General features: G+C 41.3%; 1 protein-coding gene across 3 annotated transcripts in view; it reads left to right on the forward strand.

Moving 5' to 3' along the window:
- The first annotated feature begins 6,041 nt into the window (after positions 1–6,041).
- CHN1 (chimerin 1) overlaps positions 6,042–17,339 on the forward strand; it is a 162,486-nt gene continuing 151,188 nt past the window's right edge. The window contains exons 1-2 of one of the 3 annotated variants that reach the window (XM_080669888.1): positions 6,042–6,364; positions 6,491–6,692. Coding sequence is in view for 1 of the 3 variants with exons in the window: in XM_080669887.1 (XP_080526013.1) it covers positions 6,674–6,692 (19 nt within the window). In the remaining 2 variants the exon portion in view is untranslated. The remainder of the gene's footprint in view (positions 6,365–6,490; positions 6,693–17,339) is intronic. The other 2 variants (XM_080669889.1, XM_080669887.1) reach the window with 2 other exon arrangements.

A 17,339-nucleotide genomic window follows, 5' to 3' on the forward strand; every position in this document is an offset into this window, starting at 1 on the left:
TAATTAGAGATTGTGTAATTCTCACCCAGAGTTCACAGCTATTTTTCTGATTTATAACCCACAATGTAATGAACTCAAATAAGTCATCTTATCGTGGACACCCACATTAACCAGGAAAACCATGGCCATGTTAGGGAGATTTGACTTGTAGCCAAATCTCCTTATACCCCCTTGAAAACAAAACCTGGCAGGAATCCAACTGCTCAAGTCAAATAGACATTTAGCTCCACTGTGCATTAGTTATGCCCGATGGCCTCAGAAAAACACACAAGCGGACATGCGGGCTCAGAGTACTAGAATATGATTGTAGTTCAGAACAAAAGCTTACTTTACGAGCAGCCATAATCTCTGTATTTTATCTACTGTGTATTTGAAAATGTATTTTAAGCCTATAAAAATTTCCAAAAGATCTGCTATACTATTTACCAGGAAATAAAGTATTCTTTTAAACATGTAGTCAAAACAAATTAAAGACAGACCTTTTTACCCTTTCTTTTTTCTTAGCCACTCCAAACCAGAGGTCATTTTAACACCTCAAAGTAAATTCTATCACAAAACTAAAAAAAAAAAAAAAAAAAAAGGATCTGTGGCTTTTAGAGGATTCTAAGCTACGGTTTGTAGTAACACCTGTGGTTCCATCACCTATTGAACTAAATTTTCCTCTTCAAGCTGAGCAATTAACAAAAAGTCTATTATCCTGGGTCAGGAATAGAAAACCGTTTCATTCTGCTTTTGAATTCAATTTCTCTCTCTCTCTCTCTCTCTCTCTCCTCTCTCTCTCTTTTTCTCTCCCCCCAGCCCCCCCCCCCCCCCCCACACACACACACATCTTTTACAAGCAGTTTCTTTTCACGTTGGAAGTGATATAAGGGCTGAGCAAGCACTGCTCAGCAGGATACAGTTTCTCAGTCATGTCAATTCCAAGTCTGTGCCTGACCAGTCAGCAGCCACGCCCCCTTTTAGCATGACTTTGGTGGGATTCTTTCCTGCCCTGTGTCAGCAAACTGAGAAGGTTTTCAATTCTTAAGTATTTCTCAAATTTTACTTCGTTTCTGAGATCCAGGATCACTCCTATGGATATAATTTAGGCACCCTCTGGTGGTCAACAGAACACTATTAAGTCTCCTCAACATTACCTTGAGTGATTTAAGCTGAAAGGCCAATTTTATAGCTTATGACATAAATATTCTTTTTGTTTTCTTAAATAGTTTGATGGTCTAAATCTTTACATTTAAGGCAAGTGCTGCCTCCAATACCTGTATGTACATATGGCTTTGCGCTATGAAAGTGCTATTTATAAACCATGGGATGCCATGCAAATATCAGGTAAAATATCCATTAAGAAAGCCTCAGATAAAAAGAGAGGGGGAAACTCACCTGGATTAAGTGTTTGAGGAAAACATTATTACAGAAACAAATCTACTCTAAATAAATTCACATTGTGGACATAAATACTTCAACCAGTAATGTAAATATAGAATAGGGAGAATGTCACATATTGTGAATATTTTAAATAAATAATTTTAACTTTATGTGGGCACATCCCCAGTAGGAGGTGTGCAAGAGGCAGCTGATCGATGTTTCTCTCTCATGATGTTTCTGACTATCACTCTTCCTTCCTCTCTGTAAAAAATCAATAAAATATATTTGAAAAAATAATTTTAACTTTAATCAGTATAACTGAGGAATAGAAAATGTTCCTATCACATTAGCAGACATATGCTTTGTAATTTTTTTCTTCAACAGCAAACTTCTGCACTATTTTGGGAACCCTGCTAATAGCACTGGGATTGCTAGTGTTCAAAGCTATGTGGACATGATAAAGTGCTATAACTTTAACTTGTTATTGTGAGGCAGAAACCACCTCATTAACTTCTACTTCATTCAAAGCTGAGGAACAAATCAATGTTTACCAATGGGAATGAATCTAAAGGAGTAACAGAAGAAAACAAAGTACTTGTCATTAGTTTGAAATGTAGAAAGGAATTTTAAAGGGTTTTTAAGTTCTGTTTAGTCAACAAAACTTAAAAATGAGAAACCATTTTAGTCAATTTAAAATGGATTTTTTAGTGCAGACTTTACATTTTGATCCTGTTAAACCTGAAAAAAAGGGTTGCTATCTATTCAATAAATATAATCGATTATATAAAATGCCTGTGGTCGTCACGCCATCACTCTGTAACAACCGATCAGCAGGAGGCTGCGTGCGCAGGGTGGGCGGGGCTGCGTGCGCGGCGAGGTGCACGCAGGTGGGCAGGGACTTGACTCTGGCGGACTTGACCAGAGGTGTGGGCCGGTTTCTGGGTCCCACCGTGGTGGCAGGTATCTTTCTGGGTCTTGCCTCCCACGGCAGTGGCAGAGGCTGCTGCTGAACTCTTTCTGGGTCCTGCAAGACTCTGGGTCCCGGGTCTCACGCGATTTCGTGTGCTGGGCCCCTAGTCTATACTAATAAAAGGGTAATATGCTAATTAGGGCAGATGTCCTTCCAGACAAAGCCACAGTGGCTGCGAGGGCCGAGGTGCGGCTGCGAAAGGCCCAGGCTCAGGCTGGCAGTGGCAGCAGCAGCAGCAGCAGCAGGATAATGGGGGCAGCAACTTCCCCTGATCTGCCAGGTCACCTCCTGCAGAGGGAGGCCAGACTGCGGCTTAGGCTGAGGGCTGAGGCAGAGGTGGTTAGGGGCGATCAGGCCAGTCGGGGAGCAAGTTAGGGTTGATCAGACTGGCAGCGGGGCAAGTTAGCAGTGATCAGGCCGGCAAGGGGGCAAGGTAGGGGTGATCAGGCCAGCAGGCAGAGGCAGCCTAAACTGGCAGTTGGACATCCCCCGAGGGGCCCCAGATTAGAGAGGGTGCAGGCCAGGCTGAGGTACCCCCCTACCCCCCGTGCATGAATTTCATGCACTGGGCCTCTAGTGTTAGTATAAGATACTGTAGATGAAATTGCAGTATTAATGTTTTAATAAAATATGGCTTCCTTATTACACTAGATATTTATGGAACTGTAAGATATGACTCAAATGTACTAAATATACCAGCACTTTAAATATATTAAAGAGTTAAATAAAAATGCCTTGTTTTACTCATTATCCAGTTAATTTAAATATTTTAAAATATCACAGCATGACAGCTAAATCTAAAAGGGACATTAGAGATAACTTAGTCGCATCCCTTCATTTTACAAATGAGGTGATAAGAACGAGAAGGAGGAAAACATTTGTCTAAAATGTAACTAGCTGGTACAGAGCCAACAAATCTGGCTCTTCTGGATGCTTGTGTGTCAAGCACAAAATGAAATTTTGAGTGAAAGATAAATGTTCTGAAAAATCAATTAATTTGTCACCTTTTCTTATAAACAATCAAAGGTACCACCCATAATAATCACCCCAAGTGGTTAAGGCCCTTCCTTACATTGTATCTGTAGCCAAAGGCTACTGCTTTATTTCCAGCAAAGTGAGAAAGGAAACACACTCTATTCCTCATCAGATAATACAGCATTATAAAAACCAATACTATTTTCAAGACATAGCGTTCTGATCAAGTATAGAAAGCATTTTGTTAGAGCATTGATTAGGAAATCAATAGAAAGGAATTACTTGTGGGAAGCTAGATGCTTGAAAAGGAAAACATGGCAACATTCAGCCCTATTGTTTCAAATAGTATCCTGAACATCCCCGGGATATGTGTGTGTGTGTGTGTGTGTGTGCGTGTGTGGTGTGGGAGTGCCAAGACTTGTGTAGGAGAGGAAGGGGAGGGGAAGAAGGTCCCCACCTGAGCCTAAGCTGAATCTGACACTGGGATTCATCTGTGTTTGACCACAACTGTTGAGTGCAAAGCTGCTCTAGTAACCAAAGCCTGGTACCATGGGGGTGGGGGGTGAGACTGACTCCCTGACTCCTGCCCAGGATAACACCCAAGGGACAGAGAGAAGGGATTCCCCAGGGCTGAGCTGCACTTTGGAGCGGTAGCACCAAAACCCTGATGCTCTGGCACCTCCTTTTAAGAGAGCTTAACAAAGAGGAGAGAAAAGCGCCGCTTCTCTTAGCTTGATTGGACACGTAGTTCTGAGACGAGGAGCCTGCAAATAGGCTCTTGGGACAAAATTCAGCTTTCCGAACTAAAGGACCCAAACACACAAAAATGGCTGAGAATGAAATACCCTCCTTGCTACTCTGCTTCTATTACTAAACAGGTTTTTTTCTTTTTAAATTCAAACCATGTACCCTCTAAATTGGTGGGGAATGGAGAGTGGGGGAGGTGGTCTGAGACAACAACAGATGCGTAAGATTTCCCTATGAATTTTGCCACTAACTGGTTGGTATACGTATTTGGGGAAATCTTTTGATTGCTGGGCCCTCACTTTCCTTATCTGTAAATTAGGATAGTTTGGCCCCTTCTTGAAAATTCCATGCTTTTATGTGAAAGGAGAAGTCTTTACAATTTTTTATTATAAAGGCAAAAACTTTTGAGATTGCCAAGGGTCTATTGAGGGCTAAACTAAGGTCTCTAGAATAGTCTATAAATCCCCCTGAAATTGGGTGAACGTTTTTTGGTGAGTGTGATTATGTACATAAGCATTTTTCCAGGAAGAGGGACAGGGCTGTCTTTTCATTAGAACCTCAAAGGGAAATTAGGTCCTTTGCCTCCTTTGGTTGAAGAGCACCGGTTGAAACAGTAAAGGGTTCTTTAGTTTCTGATTTATCCGCTTGCAGGGCAGACCGGCAGCAATCTTTATTTACATGGCTGTGAAATCTGTCCCACAGAGCCGTCTGGAGTTTCTCATTTATCTTCATGAGCTGTGCATCTGTAATTTTTCATGGGCAGAAAGGCTGTTCAAAATCAGGAGTCTTTTTCATTAAAGAATTAAATTCTGGGGATTTCAAGATTTATCTTGATAGTGGTGGCAAAAAGAGAGCCATTTTACTACATCAGAAAATTTCCAGCATGTGGTACCTAACACATCTGCCCATTCATGTTGAATTATTTTACTGTTTCTTTTATTCTTGAGTTAACGGACATGAAACAAAAGGCTTGGCTCCTCCTCTTTTTCTTCTGATGTTTGAGTCAGCTGTGAAATGATGAATTAACAGTGTTTCTATTTGAACAAGTTATTTATATAATATTCTTAAAAGTTGAAAACTAGAAAGAGAAGAGGAAAATGACACTAGGGAATTCAAGGAACTGAAAGAGGAAAGACGCACGTAGGAAGAAATAAGGACCAAAGAGAAAATCTGCATGATTAGATGCGGAAATTGTATCAACTCCCCACGCAGAGACTCAAGTAAAAAGGAGAATTTTTAAAACGGGGAACATATCTAGCAACCAGAGAATACTGTATTTTTGAATACATTAAATGAAAAAAGAAATCATAACCGAGCTTTTCAAGAACATCTTTTGGCTGATAATCTCAGGGCCTTCCATGGCTTCTTCTTAATTAAAGCAGAGGCAGAGGCCAGCGGAGAACATCACAGAAAGAAGGATGTTGCCCGTGATTCTTAGATAAATGCGAAAGCTCAGGGGAACAATCTTTTGTGGTAACGGAGGAGTGCCAATTAGTGAGAAATGCTGATGTTTCCTGAGACAGTATCAAAGCGCTCTGAAGTACAAGGAGGAAAACTAGGCTTAAACCTTGACCTTGTCACAATTTATTTTAGGTCATCCCAGCTGCTTTGTAACCGACTCCGGTTTCCTCACCTAGGACAAGCTGACCAGACCACTCCCAGGGGCTCCTAAATCCCAACGGAGAGGAAAGCGACACGCAGCGCCCCTCGGTGGACTCCAGGTTCCCTCCCGAGTCCTGAAGCTTCAGGTCACTCGCCCCAGACTCTGCGTTAACCCCGTGGGCGCCGGGGGAGAGACTGTCCTCAAACGACCCCATCCCCAGATGACCCGGGCTGGTCCCTGTATTCATGGAGCATCTAGTGACTCTCCCTCTTTGGAGTAACAGCTCCGTGTTTCTCTCCTCTGCGCCTCCTCAAAGCCCATTCATGAAAAAATCCTGGGATTTCAGCTCACACGCACCCCGCCCCGTCCCGCCCCGCCCCGTCCGACTCCCGGAGGCCGCTCACCCGGCGGCGCGGGCCGCAGCTCCCGGCTCCGGGCAGGAGGGGCGCGCGCCCCCGACCCCCGCGCGCGCCCGTTGCCATGGGAACGCACGCAGCTCCGCCGCCCGATGGGGAGGCGAGAGGGGGCGCAGCGGCCGATCCAGCGGGAGACGCTATCGCAAGATGGCGACTGCCAGGCCGCGGGATGCGGAGTGAGCGCGCCCCGCCGGGGGCTCTGCGAGGCTGCTCCTCTCCCCGCGCCATCGCCCACTGCGGCGCCGCCTCTCCGTCTGCCCTCCGCCGCGGCCCAGCCTCCCCGCCTGGCAGGTACCTCCCGCGCGCGCTCCGCTAGTGCACAGATGGCAGCGACAAGTGCCCGCTCGCCGAGGGCTAGCGGGTCTCCCCTGAGCCGGGTGCGTCTGACAATAACGCGTAAATAACTTTTTCTTGCAGTGGCCGCCTGCGTCCCGGCCTGCAGCCTCCCAGCGCGCCGGCGTCCACCACGCCCCTCCGACTCCCGACTCCCGACTCCCTCCGAGGTGTGAGCGCCGCAGGCGGGTGCGGTGACCTCCGGGCGGCCTGGGAGAAGCGCGTGGATTGGCGGGCGGCAGCGAGCAGTCGGCGATCGCCTTTACAATGGCCCTGACCCTGTTTGGTAAGTGCAGTCCTTGGCCCGCGCCGCCGCAGGTGGGCCGCGCCCCGCAGCTCGGGGGCGGGGGCCGGGGCGCCCGGGGCGCGGACGGCGTGCGCGGTGTGGAGCGCGGGTCGGGGCTGGGAAGTTGGGGCGCCCGGGGCGCCGGGCTCGCTCCCTCGCGCCTCTCCCATTGTTCCCTTTCCAGGCAGGGCCGATGGGCGTGTGCTCCCCTGGCCAATTCTGGTGTGGGAGGCTCTGAGGTCCTGGGTGTTTTGTAAACGGAGGGCTCCTTAAGATGCCAACTTGGGAGCGTAGTTGGCTGGTTGTTTCCAATCCTACGTTTCTCAGGTCGACAAATAAAGATCTTGGAAAGTTTATTTATTTTGAACAAGATGTCTGTGCATCCTAACCTCTCAGGAATTGCCAAATGCATGTGTTGATTCCTGTTGGATTTTGGGGGGGGATTTTTTTGGAGACAGTATATTCCGTTGAAAACTAGAGTAAGTGGTGAACTTATTCGTTAAAATTGAAAATGTTTGCTCTAACATGACAGCAGACAGAAGAAAGTTGGTTACTGGAAGTAAGTAATCTCCGGAGAATATCGTTGAGTATTTCAGGAAAGAAATGTTATTTCTGTGATGTAATTACTGCAACACTATTGTTTGGGTGGTTAAGACTTCAAGGTGTTTTTTTTTCCTTAGTCAGAAATGACAATGGGTTGGAAAGAAGGACTGCAAAGATACATTCTTTCCTTTTACAGAAACAGCTTATGGTACATATGTACCTTGCTCTCAGAAAACTCAATACATACAGTATGTGAAAATTTGCATGTTCAAAGTATTCAGTTTTTCAAAGAAACAAAGTACATTGGCATGTAACTGATAGCTACAAGAACAGTCTTAGTAAGTTACTCACAATATCAAGTTTCCAGTTACGTTTTAATAATGTCATTTGATCATGCATCACATACCACAAATGCCTTTTGATGTAAATACTTTAGAGTGAATTAATCTGCTGGAATCAAAGAGTTACTTTTATGTAACCATCTTATTTTAGGAATTAAATTTAGACCCAGAAAGGTTTGATCAAGGTTATATGGCCTTTTTGTGGCAAAACGGAGCCTAGAACACAATTTGCTGGTCTTCAATCTAGGGCTGTTTATGATGTCCAAATACCCACAGTACGAGAAGTGACATTTCTTACTTTGTGTTGGTTCTCCATTGGTACTTTAAAAAAGTATTCTTTTTTGTCTGAAGGAAATAATAAAAATTTCACTGTTTCCCAATACATTGTATCTACTCTGCATTGCTTAGAAGCATTTTCCTTAAGTAGTGACTTTTTTGTTCGAAAAATGATAGAAGGCTTTACTCATAGTTATTTTCTTTTGAAGAAGCATTTATCTTACACTGTTGGTGCTAATACATAGCAGTAAATTTCTTTAAAACTATTTCTGACTAAATTTATTGTCCTTCCTAAAGAGATAGTCTGCATTTTCAAATTTGTTTTCAAAGGTTATATGTTTACAAATTAACCACTTTTAGAATACTCACATTCTTGGTGAGTAAAACAGATAAATTGAGGAGTATGTGATAAGGTTCCTAAATGGATTCCTAAATTGTGAAATCTTTAACTTCTGAGTGGAGGTAAGGAAAGACAGAACATGGAATTTGACCTTTAGAAGAATGTATAAGAAGCCATCCCACCCTTAACGTGAAACAAGTGACTTTAAAAATTTAAAGTTATCTTGTGAGAAAATATAATTTAGTTTACAAAATCCAGTTTGGTTATAATTTTAAGACCATTCCTGTTATAAAGCAAACTACACCTGTGTGTAGAGGCTATTTTTCCAGTAATGATAGAGCAGCAGCTGCTCTCAAAAATGTGGTTGCACTCCACTCATCAGTCATCTGAGATGCCTGTTAAAAATGTTGATTCCTTTTCCAAGAGACCAACAGCACCTGCCTTTCTGGGGGAGGGGACTTAAAGGGACTCCCCTGCGATTCTTAGGCACACTCGAGTTTGAAAACCGTTGTATTAAAGTTAAATACTGGATTTCCTCCAACTTGTCCAATTCAAAATCAGCTTTTGTATATGTTAAGAGCAGTCCTCAAGGGTTAGAAGAAGTGGATTTTATTTTAGATATTACTACTATTTAACTAATAGATCTCAATCCTAAATACCTCCTGTCCCTTCATATTTACTCTTAGTATCCAGTTTACAACAGAGGAACAATGAGATAATCAAGTTCTGTGAGCGGGAGGTGAAGAGAAGGTAGGAACAAGAAACTAGACAGGTGTGACTTCTCAATCATCAAAGGCAGACCTCAGTACATTTCTGCCAGAGCCTCCCCACAGGAGCCATTGTCAGGTCCCATGTTGTATATCCTGTGTGTGTTAGTTGGTTAGCCCCGACTGCTTGGCTTGCTATACTAAAATACCATAGACAGGGTCGGTTACACAGCAGACATTTATTTACCATAGTTTGGGAGGCTGGGAAGTCTAAGACTAAGGTACCAGCTAATTCTCCACACATGGTGAGGAAGAGAAAGCAAGCTCTCTGGTTTCTTTATATAAGGGCATTAATCCCATCATGAGGATCACACCCTCATGACCTCATCCAATCCTAACTACCTCCCAAAGGACCTCTGTCCAAATACTATGACATTGGGGGTTAGGGCCTCAACATAGGAATTTGTGGGGAGGATACAATTCAATGCATAGCACCCAGCAATAGAATCTAGTGTTTTTGCTCTGTTTTACATTGCCATCCAGGTTTTATAATTGTCAAGAGTGTTCTTTTTATAGGAAGTTAGTGAAAGTTAGCTTAATTAAAAACAAAAAAACGAGAGCCTCCAAAATTACTACAATTTTACATTTATATACATGTAATATTTTTATTTTAATGTTGTAGGACCTCAGTAAAATAATTATCAAGTTAAGCTGAAGAGTGAAGAATGTCTTCTCTTCTGTACACTACTAATCACCTCCTTTATGCTTAAAAGGATATTTTTAATGCAAATTTCTGCCCTATTCTGTGATAGACCAGACTCTAATCTTTCCTGATTTTACAGTCTTATCTGGGAGTTGAAAATATGCATTTTTAAAGGTTCATGAATTTTCAAGAATTTTAATTCACTTTTCAGAACCCACCCTTCAGACATCAGCATTGATAATTTTTAAATCCTCATATAAAAAAATTACCTAAGTGTAGTTCATACTCTGGTCACGCACCTTGCTTATTCGTTCCACAAATATATATAGCGGTGTGCAAGAGACATGGTCCCTGTCTTAGAGTTTACCTTCCAGAATGTACCACTTGGACCTGACTACCTAATTCTATGCAAGCTTTGTTAGAACTTCCCTTGACAGAGAAGCACGTGTTCTTTTAATAATTGCTGGGGTTGAAGGAAAGTCTCAGGTCATCTAATTTAGGACTTTTTAGCAGGTGTACTTGACAGAACATCCTGATTGGCCATCCTGTAGCACTCTAGTTGACAGAGTTGGGTGAAAAAGCATCCCCCAAGTCATCTCTTGGTATGAATTTCTGTCATTTATAACTAAATGGGGCTGGTGTGTACAGCCAGGACCTAATGATGAGATTGGTAACTCATTCACAGTTCAGGGGGCTGGCTGAGCCCTCAATAACTCTCTTCTCTGTGTGGGTGGAATTGGTTCTGGGGTTGCCCCCTCTCCCCTTTTATCTTTTCCCTCTCATTACCATATAGTCACCATTATCACTGCCATAGATCACTTCTCATTCTTGAGATTTCTCTGAAATTTCTTACTTTCTTTCCTCAGACTCTTCTACTGCCATGGAAATCTTGCATCATGCTACTTCATGTGGCATCTCTCAGTACCCTGACACGCTGGCCTGTGGGCATCTTTATAGAGATCCTTTGGATCCAGTGGCAATGGTGTATTCTTTGAGATACAGTTAGGAAATTTTCTGATTGCCCATAACTGTCCTGCTGCTAAAATTTATCTTAAGAAAGACAGGTCAAGTTGCACACTTTCAGTATGACTTGCTTGACCCAAAGCTCATTTTATAGGAAATTCCCACTTGAGTACATCCTCTGCCGATGTTTTTATTTTTCAGATGTTGCTCATCAAAGAATCTGAGAGGGAGTTACCTGAGCAGCAGGGTGGTCCAATGGTGAGAGCCTGGCTACTTCCTAACATCGCCATTCTTATTTGCGTACTTGTTCGTATTCCTGCTCTTACTGGTCAAAAGCTTAATGCTTCAGCTTTAAAAGTTTTCTTTTAATCTTTGGAGATTTGGGCCTATGTAAGAGAAATAAAAGAATTTTAGTTGCTATAACTCTGATAGTCACCATCTGTGTACAAGGAATATTGGCAATGCAGTTTTTTGAGTCACATCTGTTCTTGCAAGAAGCCATCCTATAGCAGCCCAGTCTTTGAAGACAGAAGGTAGTGATGTGTACAATTATAAAAAGTTGACGTATTTGTTAAGAAAAGTTTCTTTTACATCAGCATTTCTCAACCTTTTTTAAAAAAATCACTGTCCACATGATGCTTTTTAGATATTTTCTCAGTTGTTCTCTCCATGAAACTTTAATATAACCAGAGATATACTGTATTATCTGTTTACGGACTGTATGGTATATCTGCTTTAGGCATAAAAAGTAAGTTTTTGTTTTTTTTTTTACTCCCAAAAGTCAATCTTTGCTCCCTTGAGGGCATTCTTACCACCCATTGAGAATGCATGATTTATACTAATGTGAAGCTATCATAAGAGAATTAGGCAGAAAAATATTGTTTGGTCATGCTTTGTATGTCAGATAATAATAGTTCTGAAGGAATGACATTAGTATAATAAGTTACACATTTTTCATCAGATTGGTTTAACCTCAGTTACTGTCACCTTGAGAACAGCCATAACAAAGAGTTCCTGGTGTGAGGTTGGGTGTGTGTAGCTTTTCTCTAAGTCCCTCTAGTAATAATACCCTTTGATATGGGTAGTTGATGTTTTCTCAGTCTTACATAAAGTATCAGCAACAGCACCTTTTAAAAACGTTATTATTTATCTGCAATATATAAAACTAAATGAAGTTATTGAACTTCCTGTGCAAACGCAGTGCAAGACAAGTCCTGGAGCCTGGCATTACAACCACGGTACCAGTCACATGTCATTCTTATGTAGAAAATGGTTCCCATAAATTTAGATTTTTATTAATATAATTCTACTACCCTTAAGAACAGAATAGGAAGAAACTAGGAAAACAGGGTGGTGTGACCATATTTTACATTGAAAATCATATTGAAAAACATAATGTCTGAGAAAATAAGGTACAGATATACATTTCTAATTTGGCTCCTTATTTTTTAAAACCATTCAGCTTGAATACTTTGTGAATATACTAAAAACCACTACATTGGATACTTTAAAAGGGTAAATTTTTATGGTATGTGAATTCTCAATATAAGCTGTTATTAATAATAAAAAAAAAAATCACCAGGGTGGGACAGATTGATTAGAAGGAAAATTTACTTCACTTTAACTGTAAAAAAACCAAAAACAGAAAGTACTATTTTTAAGAGTGTTTTATTTTTGGGAACCTTTAGGACTTTTCATGGTTTTCGAAAGATTTTTTCCTTTTATTTCCCAAGGATCAAAAAACAAAAGTAAAAATTGGTAGGTTAAAAATGCCTGTACATCTTTTGAATTGTTTTAAATTTAGAAAAATAAGCACTTCTTGGAAAGAGTTAGTTCGGACAATGGAGTAATTTGCGGGAGGAGGGAAGGTGAGTCAGGCCGGCCTGTGGCCCGCTGCTGAGGGCGTGGCAAAGGGCCACCTCATTGTTTCAGCCGCAGCGCAGCACGGAAGGCTGCTCCTTTCCCTTTCCACGCTGACTCTTCCCTAGACTTCACTGGCCTGTGTATTTCTAGGTGTAAAGCAAGCAGAAGGATGTGGTCCAAGCAATATGTCTCTGCTTTGATAGATTTTTATGACCACAAACTTGACATTTCAGAAATTGAGTGGGGCCCCTTCTTTAAACTGCTGGTCGTTTCTGATTTTCCCATTTCTGCCCTTAGCACATATCTTCAGCCCGTGTAGTATGTGTGCCTATATATAGAACTTTGTGGTTGTTTCTTAGCTCCTTAATGTCAGTGAGATTAGTTTGTCAGAGATGTTTTTGGGATTTGAAGAGACTTGTGCCAGGTCGGACACGTGACAGGTGAGTGGTGTAAATGCCCGTTTGAGGGATATATAAACATCTAACAACCGAACTATTTCCCCTGCAGGCCTTCCCTGGTGAATGAATTGTACAGCGTTATATTAACATTAAAGCATGATCTTCAGCATGTTACCTATGAGAAATAACATGCTAAATATATGTACTTATCTTCATATAGTATGAAAGAATGATTTTAGTTTATGAACTGAAGATCTTACACCAGTAAGGCAGGGCATGCATTTTGACTCAGAGCGCTACACTGTAAGATAAAAGAAAATGGCAGAAGTATTTATTTAGAGGTTGGGGTACTACTAAGAGGGACCATAGTGGGTATAAAAGCACAGTATATAAGCACAGAACAGTATAAAAACATGGCACACTTGGGATTGGGGGAAGGAATAGATGAACCAGAGAGTGAGAGAAGGAAGTAAAAATAAGAAGTGTATACTGTTTCATAATTTTTCTGAAGAGTATCTCTGAGGCGTGGTATGTGTTTTTCTACTTTGCGATTTGTTTACTCATCTGTTCAATGAATTTTGGGTACCTAATATGTGCTGGGGATCTGTTAGTTCCTGTTGTCACGGAGTTTATGTTCACAGTGTAGGGAGACAGACGACTGAAAAATGTATAGTGCTATGAAGAAAACTAAAGCAGGGGGAAGGGGAAGGGACCAGTTCTGTGGCAGAGTATTCAGTGATGACTGCACAGCTAAGGTGAATTTTGAGGAGGAACTTGAAGGAAGTTGGGGAATGTGCTGGGCAGTTTTGAAAACTAGAAAGAAGGGCAACATGGCTGGAGTGGAGTAAGCCAGGGAAAGTGGTAGGAGATGAGGACAGAGAGCTACCTGGGGGATGGAGGAATATTGGGGTCCCAGATTATATAACCAGGGCAAGGACTTCACAGCTGAGCCCTTACCTCAGTCCGAGTGAGATGGAAAGCTGGTGGAGGATACTTCCATAGCATGTGGAATTAATCCTTTCTCTGCCAGGAGTCACCTGTATGTTCCCGGCTTGTTTTCCTCATGTGTAAACAGAGGCTATTCTCTTCTCCCATTCACACAGAGATAAATGAGATCGTGTATATCAGGTCCTAATGCAGTGGTTAAAGATACATAGTAGCTAATATTGTCACTAATTGTTATTATAAATATTAACAAAGATCCAAGATACCAGCAGAGTTTCTCCATTTCTTTATTACACAAATCCGTGGGCTCACTTGAAAAAGTAGTCTGCAATATTTCTCTTTATGTGTGTGGCTAAATACACGCCACGTCCTATTGTAGACTTTGTCTGAGAATGCTCTGGTAGAGACATAATTCAGGGATATACTGTGGAGACCAGATACACTTCTGCTAGTGCTGGACTCTTGATACTTTCTATTACACTCTGAAAATGTGAAAAATACACTGGCTAACAGGCAATGCTTACTTTTCCTTTGGGAGGTAATCCAGAATTAATCAGATCTAGCCCCTGCCCTCATGGCACTTATATGTCAAGAACTGTATGCTCAATGTCTGGCACATAGCGGGTGCTCAATCCAAGTTTATTGAGTAGATGAATGAATAAATCAATCAGTGAACATGCAGCAACGGACTATCACTCTATATACTTAGCCTGTGAATAACCTTGACTCAATTTAAACTTTTGTTTTCATTTACTTTTTTTCCTCCTTTGTTATTTTGGATTATTCTTGTTTATTATGTTAGAGTCGATAATTGGAAATTTAAACCTGCCTCTTAGAAATTGTTTAGTCTAACAATTCACTTCCCTGCTTAAAATCCTCCAGTGAATCCCTATCACCATTAAGTCCAAATTCCTTAGCTTGCATATAAGGCTGTCAAGTGAGGACCCCTGCTTACCCGACTGGCCTCATCTCTTATCCTGTCCCTCTCAGAGGCTACTCTTCTGCCACACTGAACCACCTGTACGTGTCCAGAAGGGATTGCACTCCATGTGCCTTTGGCACCATCATTTCCCAAACCCTCTTTGCCTCACTCACCACTACACGTCTTGGCAAACCTCAACTTGAGCAGTCATCTCTTCTAAGTAGTCTTTGTGAGTGAGTTATACCTTTTCTGCATCCATAGCACCCTGCACACATTTCTGCCCTGCTACTTGTCATGTGGTGATTTAATGATTACTGTAGTTTATATTCCCCTGTCTTCCCATTTGGTGGTTTCCTAATGGGAAAGCTATGGATGTCTTTGTATATTTAACAACTGCCAGTGTCTGATGCATACCAGCTCCTCGTAAACATTTGAATGAATTGATATTACAGTAGTCTATATTTCTTAAATTTGGGCGTTAATTTTAAGGCCCAAATCCATATGATGCACTCCTTTGATTTTTTCATTATTTTTTGCTCATTTGTTCGTCTTTTTTTTTTAAAAAAAAAAAACCTCAGTAAATGTGCATAATATCATCCCTTGCTTCCATATTCTAATATGGAGTCCCCAACTGGATGCTAACAAAGGCTTGAATAAATTGGAAATCTTTCTGGGAGCAGATTCTTTGAGGTTTAACTATAGTATTACTAACCACCAGCAGATGTTTCTAAATTATTTGGCATAATTAGATAACAAATTCCACTTCATTAAACTGTTGTTCCTTTTCGTTTCAGTGGTACAAAGGAATCACACATAAATTAGCTTGGTCTATTCATGTTTTACCCTCACAGTAGGGAACATAATCAAATTGAATGGAAATTCAATATGGAAATGGCCAACTTAACCTCTTAGAGGTTTGAAAATAAAAGCAATATAATCTTTCTCTCATAATAATAAATTTGTGTGCTACATCAACATTCCTGTTAGTGTTTATGTTTATTAAGAGAGCAGATATAAATGACAGTTTAATCATTCATATTAAATGGGTAAAAGAATATTTTTATTTGTTACTTATTAATACCTCTCATTGTTCAGGAAAGAATTTGAGGTGGTTTTCAGAAAGATATAATTCAGAAAGATTGAAAGCAGTAAGCATGGGGATTCGTTTTTCTCTGTCTTGTATCATTAGTTTCACCCTCTGCTTTGGGTCATTTCCCTTAGGTCACCGTCATGCTTTCCTATTCTGAGGAAGAAAGCCTTTCCTCAACTTTGGGACCCGCTCAGCACCATCATGAGCTGTTGGTGGCCCTCCTCTTACCAGAGGTTTACTGAGATAGCGTTGGAGATGCCCCGCCTCCTCTCCCTGCATGCCTGCTCTTTAACCCTGGTCTACACCATCTCGTCCAGCCACTGTGCTTTATCAAACTTATTTATGAGGAATTTGGGAATCTCATTCAGCTCTAGTGGAAAGAAAGGTAGGCAACTATGAAAGAAAAGTGTTTTTGACACTTGTTAAAACAACAAGAAAGACTTTATTCAAGACTATTGCAAATGTCAGTGCTGTTTCAAGAATTGACCTCCCTTTCTCACTTGGGAATATATGGGCTTTCAACAGTGAGCACCATGTGGATGGTTCCCAAGTCTCCATCTTCGGCCTCGCCCTTCCTCACCCTCCAAACCTCCATCAGGATTTCCTGCAGACACTTTGAACTCCCTGTGTTCCCAGTCCTCAGCTTGTGTTTTACCATCCTCTCTTCCTTTGCCTCTAATAGCCAGTCAGCTGCTGAGTAACTTGCAGCTTGGTCTTTGCAATAGCTTCCATATGTCTTTCTCTGTATTTCCAACTCCTGCTCTGCCCTTACTTTCAGTTACTGCAATTCATACTCCTGCCCTAACTCCCTCCTCCCCCTTTGCCCCCTGCCCTGCCACCCATCCAAAAGGAAACTCTTTACCTTCTGAATTCTTTATCATTTTATCTGCAAATCTCCTGTGACATCCGTCAGTATGTTCCTTTCACAGTAGTTATGTATCTTTATCATGTTTTTTTCTAGGCTGATGGTTTCTGTGAGGTAAGATTCATACTTTCTCATTTCTGTATGCCTGACTGTCCTGGGTGCAGTGCTTCACATGTAGTAGGTACTCAAAAACATTTAAGTGAATAAAATAGTTCTCAAACCATAGTATTTCTGCAGATTAACAGTTCCAAAGGCAGAAATATAAAGCATTCTTTAATTTTTCTACAACTTTGTAATACTTTAACCAAGATAATAGTGGTTAACATACCTCAAAATTTCTCATATATTGTTTTTATTGCCTAATGATACTATTTTCATTCTTTAAAGGAGGAGATACATATAGTCCTAAAATATCTATTACTTTGGGATAGATCGCTTTTGTCAGCTTGACTTTTTTCAAAATTTCCCGCTGAAATTCTGATTGAATTTTACTGTTTTATATTCTGTAAAAGCCTCTTTGTCCTTCTTTCAACTTTCAAAAGAGAGGGGAAGGGACACACAACAGCATTTGCAAACACAGGGCTTGTTAATCCAGATTGATTGGCTGGTCCCTTTGCCAGGTGTCCAGTATTCACCTGGAAACAAACTTCTTGTGAGACTGAGCTAAAGATAAGGAAAATACGGGTATGTA

This window comes from Plecotus auritus (genome assembly GCF_963455305.1).
Source record: "Plecotus auritus genome assembly, chromosome: 5".
NCBI lineage: Eukaryota > Metazoa > Chordata > Mammalia > Chiroptera > Vespertilionidae > Plecotus > Plecotus auritus.